Genomic DNA, 7,301 nt, shown 5'->3' with positions numbered 1-7,301 from the left:
TGAGTCCATATTTTGCCAATATACAGTATCTCTCTGTTTTCCCTGTGCTGTGCCTTGTATCGTTCCGGTTAACGATAACTGGTCTTATTTTATACTCAACAATTCAGATGTTTATTCAAAGAAATGTTGGAAACCAGAATGCATGGCTTGAATCTGATATCCTTAAAAAAAACCAAATATGACTTTGGATTCAGTTTTGTTGTTAGGCTTCTCCTTGACATAAAGAGAATCAATACAACATAAAACAATGGAGATTAGCTTTTAAAAGCTAGTATTCAAAGCAACAACAATTACTTCCTCTGTTTTTTTCTGTTATATTTTTTAAATCGATATTTAACCAGAAAAAGTGAAGGAAATTATAGTCTGGGTGAGGTACGATGTGATAACAGTCCCTGAACAGATTTTGTGCTGCAGGTACATTTAGTTCAGTACAGTGTGCCTTAGACCACCGAGCCTCCACCATCACTGCTTTTTAATGATTGGAAATTGCTCCTGTGCAGCAGCTCCAGCCCAGCGTGTGGTCCTTTAATCAGGACTTTTCTCCCCTGATATCCCAGCGTTTTTCACACATTTAACACAACACAAACCCGACACACTGTTAAAGCCAGAGTAAACACATGACCACTTCTAATGCACATGTAAAGCCTGATAATATTCTGTTTATTTAACTCTTCTACATTATGTTCATGTGTAATATGTATAAAAAGGATGGGTGAATTTGATGCAGCAGGACAAATTAAACATGATTGTTATTTTATTTGTCATTTTTTCTTTTCTGAGGTGAACAGTGAAACAGAGTACAAAATCCATTTATCACAAAAACCTTCATGATTTAAAAACAAAAAGCATATCCCGCTAGTAAAAAATAATTCCCTGCTGTAGTACATTTTTGGCCCTTATATTCCAGGATAATTTGTAAAGAGGTAAAATAAAAGACAACAACACTAAAGTAAGGTTTACATTTTATAAGTGCTTCTGAATCAAGTGTAAACAAGTATCATTTTCCCACGGAGCTGCGATGTATTTGAATGATTGCTGCATAAACAGACATGGATGATGTATTTCAGTCCTCGAGGAAAATTGCAGCTCCTCCGCCTGGCTTAGACACAAATAAACTCTGTTTTTGCATCGCCGCTCTGCGTGGATCGGGGAGGTAGTAGGCCTTGCTTACTGTTTGCAAGAAAGACTCCACCTTCTCATCAGGAACCATGGAGACGGCACAGCCACCCCAACCTGCTCCTGTCAGCCGGGAGCCCACTGCCCCCGACTTCCTGTAACCAAGAGAAACAAGAAAAAGTAAGGATTTCAGTAAAGACAATATTCCTGTGTCCATTGTAGACAGCACACAGGATACTATAGATCTATACTGACCAAACAGCACTAAATATACACATAAGGATGAGAGGTATAAACACAGCATTTACGAACACGTTTCCTATTTTCATACAACCTGCTTTTCAGTGCAGCTTTGAGCTAAATGTTAAAAGCTATACGCTTATACTAATTGCCAGGAAGTTTAGCAATTTAGTATGTATTTGCTAATTAGCACTTAACACAAAGTACAGCTCAGGCTGATGGACATGTAGAAAACAAAATCTTTATTTTCGAGTGTGCTGTTTATGTACACTCTGCTCCCATTCTGCAGTGCACAAAGGAAATGGATGAGCTGCTCACAGGAAATTCAAATTAAATGTTTTAATTTGTGAGAAGATTTTGCAAATTGGTAGTGGCAGTTTGAGAGGATCTGTATGCGGCATTCAGAGCATAGTTATGATTCACAGTCTGAGCTGGGATTGTCTCCACATGGCTCTCAACATTCATAGTGTATACTGGGATTCATAGCTACAGTTTGGTCTAGTGGTGCAAGTATTGCATCATTTCCTGTTAGTATACAATGATTTAATATGTTGATTTCTTGTGTATGAACACAAAAAACTGTATATTGAAGCAACTAAGTGGAATCCAGCCACACGACTTGCAGTTTAGCCTGAACTCAGTTGTCTTTCACTTTTTATTGGTCAAGTCTCTAAAACTGAACTGGCTAATATTTCATGCTATCTTATTCTGTCCTGAGTCTAAATCTGTAACAGCAGTGAGCTGTGTACTCACAGACAGATGTCCACCAGCTGGTCCAGTTCAGAGCAGCTGCACTCATACAGGTCTCTGCAGCTTGCATGGCTCTGGTTCATCAGGTCTCCCAGCAGCTGTATGGAGTTGGTAGGCGCAGAGTCGCACACGCTCTTAAACTGCAGCACCCGCGCAGCCTCACCGTACACATGCTTGGCTCGCTGGTGCAGCTTGAAATGCGTCACTGAGAAAAAGGTGATGAGGCACATTTTGTTAGGTCCTATAACAGCTCCTGTCAAACTTCCTACTTGGTTGTAACGATGTCCACACAGGGCTGAGTTAGTTTTTGAACAAATGCCTTAATATCAGTAGAATGTAATATTTTCAGAGTAATCTCTGTCTCTCTTCACGGGATGTTTAAACATGAGAGTTTTAGTGAAAGGAAACAATCAGTAATGGCTGGTTACTCATCATTTATGTCAGCACATCGATATGGTTAGAAATTTCTGTGGCTTATTATTATTAAGTTCAGGAAAACACATGTTTAACAATTTGACATCAAGTACAATTCCAGATTATATTTAGTCTTATATCAGTATGCTGTATTATTACTGAAAAATGTATTGCCAAATTCTATGTCAAAGTAATTATGGCTGCAACTTCCGACCTTTTTTATGAATAAATAATCTTTTGATGTTTTTTTAAAAATGTGTTTTATCTATTAAAATGTCAAAATTACAGTACCGTTCACAGGTCACAAGAGCCTAAGAAACATTTTTTAAAAATCTGGCCAGAAATCCAAAAGCCAAAAGACGTTAAATTTAAACGATATGGACGAAAGAAAATCAACAAGTCTTCTCACTGCAAAAGACTTAAAACAAGTAAGAGATTAAGGTTTAACTGATCGGGTACTCCACTTATTGTTAGACACAGTTCTGAGATATGAAATACACAGATGTTTCTGTGAGCTGTTTCTCACCATGCTGAGTGTTGGCGCTCAGCAGCTCTGTGGAAAACTGCTCCGAAGTGACGCCCAGCGCCTTGCAGATCTCCTCTCGGCTGTACGGCTCAGGATGCAACACCTCGTCCACCAGAGCCAGCATCTCCTCCAGGGAGGCCTTCAGCTCCGTCTGAACCTGCACCAGCTTCAACAACCTGCTCGCGTCCAGACCTTGTGCCCGGGCCAGCATCTGAAAACACACACAGCCGCAAAGACATTGAAAGGTAAGGTTATTTATGCCTCTCTTCACTTCAACTATATATTAGATATTTACACATTATTGCTATAAGTCTACCAAAAGGACTGTCAGCGAGGAGACGCCACACTCTGCCGTTTCTGAGTACCTTGCTTCACTACATTTTAAATACTTCAAATAAATAGTAACTGTAATATTCAGAAAATTACACAAGAAATTCAGGCAGCTAACTGTGTTGTGACACATAGCAGGTATAAACTACTTAACTAATTACCCCGATAATGTAACAATGCAGTTAGACAATTATAGTAAATCCATGAGAAACTGTCATTCATACCAGATGTGGGTAAAGTTCTAGATCTACTTTATAATATCTCTGTTGTAGTAGTTAGTATTATGGTTCTTTCCTCTTAAGGACATCTGCAACAAAATTGAATGTCTAAAAACGAAAGCTAATTGAAACTGGAGATTTCTTAATATGTTTATGGAAAAAATATTTATGTTGACCAGTATAAAGATTTAAAAAGCACAAGGTCCATCATAGGATGTACATGCAATATGAAGTGTAATAAAGATTACAAGCAAATAATTATTTTACCTTTCAATTTGTTTGATTTGATTAATTACCAGAATATTTAAGATAACATTTCAGAACAGCAAATTGGTCATGAACTTGTATCATAAAAATAAAATATTTTTCCTGTTCCCTGAATCATCCTCAGACCCCCGAGAATCTCGCTAAGAGCCACCAGTCAGAATCACCGAACCTTTGTGGCGATTCGACACTCCACCACACGGATGTTGAAGTGAGAAGAAGCAGCTTTGTTCATCTCGACGCAGCAGTTGGAGATCACAAACACTGCTCCACCTGGGAGCTGGACATCAGTGGCTCGCAGAGGCTGGAACTCTATCAGCTTTGCCTGAAAACAGTAATAAAACAAAAGGTACTTGTTGACTACATAGAAAATGTCAAAACAAAGTATTATTTAAATCACGACTTATCTGGCAGGTACTTCTCACCTCTCAAACACGCATTTCTTCTTGCACTCTTTTAGATATTTATTTAGGGATTTAATAGTTTGGATGTTCAAAATACGGAAGCCCTGCGCGACCATATACATTCATACTTTTTTTTTTCATTTTCCCAAGATATTGTGGTCATTTTCTCAAGATAACAAAACTGTGTTTTCCTGAGATCACAACATAATTCAGTTGCGATCTTGAGATTACAGATTAAATGTAACAGGCCTGAGATTGCCGTCACATGTGACATATCATGCCATACTGACTGATGGAAGCCCTGGACACTAATGTAGATTAGCCGGTTGTTTTGTGCTTTTATGCTTTCTATGCTAAAATTTTTCTGAAATGAAAGAATGAATAAATGTGACAACATAAATGTTAACATTACAACAGCTGTCTGTGGAGCTAACTTGATGGATCGAGACCTCACGATGCAAATCAGTTTAGTCCTCTCAATCAATTTGTCAAAACTGGACACAAAAACCCACTACACCCCCCCGCCCATGTGATGTGGTGGTCAATATTTTCCTATAGCCTACTATTACAGTATTGTTATCTCTAGATCTCAAAAGAATTATCTTGTTATCTCAAGAAAACAGAGGAAAAAATGTATGAAAGCATGGCCGCTTAGGGCTTCCGTATCAAATGACACTGATCGACCTCTTTCCACTGGTTTGACTTAATGTACTGAATGCAAAGCGACATACAGTTCCTCTCTCTGCCAGGAATGAGATGGACTGGTCCATGCCGCCTCCTTCTGTGCCAATGTATCGCTCACTTCTGGCACATATCTCAGCCAGCATCACCTGATCACAGACAACAATGAGAAAATGTTTAATTAGCACATTTATGACAAATACTCTCCTATGCAGACTACTGGAATGAATGAAAGTGAAGCACATCACAAGTTAGGAGCCACATTTGCTTGTTTTTTTTCCTTGTTAAATATATATAGTGCTATAAAATGAAATGCTTGTATTGCAAAGTATTTGACCTTGGAGAGGGACTTTTGATTAGCCTCCATTGTCACGAGCCCGGCACAACAAACTAAGGCACTAGAACTGGACAAGCCGGAGCTCGGGGGAATGGTTCCATCTACGACACAAGACATCCCGGCCAAACAAGTGATCTCAAACTTCTCCTGCAGAGAAAAAGCAGGAAGTTAATTCCAAAAATGTGTAGAAAGTATCAATTGCATACTAAACTCTACCCTTGTCGTGGATAAAGAATGCGTAAAACAAAATATAACTCTTACCTGAATACCTTTCACTCCACAGAGAAAATAATAATGCCATTGTGGGTTCTCTCTGTCTATTGCAATGTCCTCTGAACATGACACAGTGAAATCCCTGCAAACAGATGATGATACTTTACATGTGTTTTAAGCTGCTGAATTAACTTACACAACCAGAATGCGAGTATTCAACACCTTAAAATTCATTTCAAATCATGTGAAAACAGAAAACATTTTAATAACATACTTTGATGAGTAATCAGCTGTGTTAATAATTATGGTAAATAGGTACATAACACTCTACAATTCCTTTTAAATTATGTGGAAAAATTTATTGGACCAAATTAATTTTTAAGAGTAATCAACTTAAAATGCGTGTTCATAATTATGGTAACAGTACATAACAATTTAATCTGAAAAACTTTTTGTTTTATGAGGATTGAACTTTAAAATGAGCTTTAATAAATATGGTAATTAAATACTTAATTACCATAATAATGAACACAAGTTCATAGTTTAAGTTGATTACCCACACAAGTTCATTTGTTCCAACTAAGTTTTCCACACAAATCAAATGCAATTCTAAAGTGTTATGTACTTAACTATCATATTCTCATAAAATAAAGTTGTTCCATCAAATTCTTTCACATTATAAGTGTTAACAATAATCATGGATGTCCAATCCTTACTTGTACTGAGGATTTGTGTTGGCCAGTGTGATTGTTCCTGAATTGTTCACTGAGACAGCTGCGAGGATGTTTGGTTCAATGGCCATTGGAAGAACAGAATAGCCACAGTAGTCGATATGCTCCCCTGTAAAATATGATAAATCGGAGAAAAGGATTATCATTTTCAAAAGTCACTTATCTCTTAGTAAAAGAATTCTGGCGGACTGAGGAAATAGTGAAAAGGTATCTGAAAAAACTTTTTCTCAGCATATTTAAAGAACATAACATCTGTTTAATGCTACTTTATTCTTGAAAGTCCAAAATATCTGAGACAAAAACAACAACATCAGCCTCATGTGCTATAAACCACTTCCACTGTCTAGAGTCCACTCAGTCCTACTGTATGAAATAAAGTTACCTATTAGATTTACCCTTCCGGGAGCACATGCATAGAAGAGAGGAGATTCTCCATACTTTGTTTCAAAAGTATTTTTCAAGTTTTGAAGCCTGTAAAAGATTACAAATGAAGAAATGAAGTGAGTATCACACTTGTTTGCGCCTATCTCACTGAGAATCAGCAGGCTGTATCTTACTGCTACTCACCTTTCATTGCCAGTAATCGCAGTCTTTAACTTCGGTGGATTTGTGGCCATTTCACCTGTTTAAAGCAGCTATGAGAGTACCTCTTGTTATCAGACAGCAGAGCTCAGAGCTGTTTGCAGAGCCTAGCTGCGATCAGCTGACTATCACAAGAGGATCCCGGATGCAGAAATGCTGACCTGAGGTCAGTTCTATAAACACGAGTTCGGCTCAGTTTATAGATGTAAGGTTCCTGTTTTTTAACAGAGCAGCTGACTCTGGAACAGTTGAGGCTGCGGCAGCAAAAAGAAAAAACCCAATACGGAAGTGTCTGGAGGACCGGGAGCGTGGTTAAACACGTAGGCAGCGGAGTGTAGGACGACGACGTCAGCATATAGCTTTCCAAACAGTTAATTATTCAGATTAATTAAAAAAAAATCTTGTCCATCAGTTTTTACCTGCAAAAGTCAAACGTTCTGATTTCATGTGTACATATCTGCAATTTACATGGCCAAAATAGGGACAATACTTTTT

General features: G+C 38.0%; 1 protein-coding gene across 1 annotated transcript; it reads right to left on the bottom strand.

Moving 5' to 3' along the window:
* Nucleotides 1-736: 736 nt before the first annotated feature.
* galk2 (galactokinase 2) lies at nt 737-7,291 on the bottom strand. Its single transcript, XM_042496211.1, has 10 exons — nt 6,792-7,291; nt 6,607-6,695; nt 6,210-6,333; nt 5,542-5,635; nt 5,281-5,427; nt 4,994-5,092; nt 4,031-4,183; nt 3,047-3,257; nt 2,110-2,311; nt 737-1,271 (listed from the first exon to the last, which is right to left on the bottom strand). Exons 1-10 carry the CDS (start codon nt 6,839-6,841, stop codon nt 1,064-1,066), a joined length of 1,377 nt encoding a protein of 458 aa, XP_042352145.1. The 5' UTR covers nt 6,842-7,291; the 3' UTR covers nt 737-1,063.
* Nucleotides 7,292-7,301: the final 10 nt, after the last annotated feature.

Source organism: Plectropomus leopardus, chromosome 11 (assembly GCF_008729295.1).
Source record: "Plectropomus leopardus isolate mb chromosome 11, YSFRI_Pleo_2.0, whole genome shotgun sequence".
Taxonomy (NCBI): Eukaryota; Metazoa; Chordata; class Actinopteri; order Perciformes; family Serranidae; genus Plectropomus; species Plectropomus leopardus.
The sequence above is the reverse complement of the archived record's forward strand: the minus strand, read 5'-3'. Positions and strand labels throughout refer to the sequence as shown.

Coding starts and splice junctions, on each gene's coding strand:
- galk2 (XM_042496211.1), bottom strand. CDS start 6,841: ATGGCCACAAATCCACCGAAGTTAAAGACTGCGATTACTGGCAATGAA. Junction 5,428..5,541: donor GTGGAGTGAAAGGTATTCAG/GTAAGAGTTATA, acceptor TTTTCTCTGCAG/GAGAAGTTTGAGATCACTTG. Junction 2,312..3,046: donor GAGCGCCAACACTCAGCATG/GTGAGAAACAGC, acceptor CCTTTTTCTCAG/TGACGCATTTCAAGCTGCAC.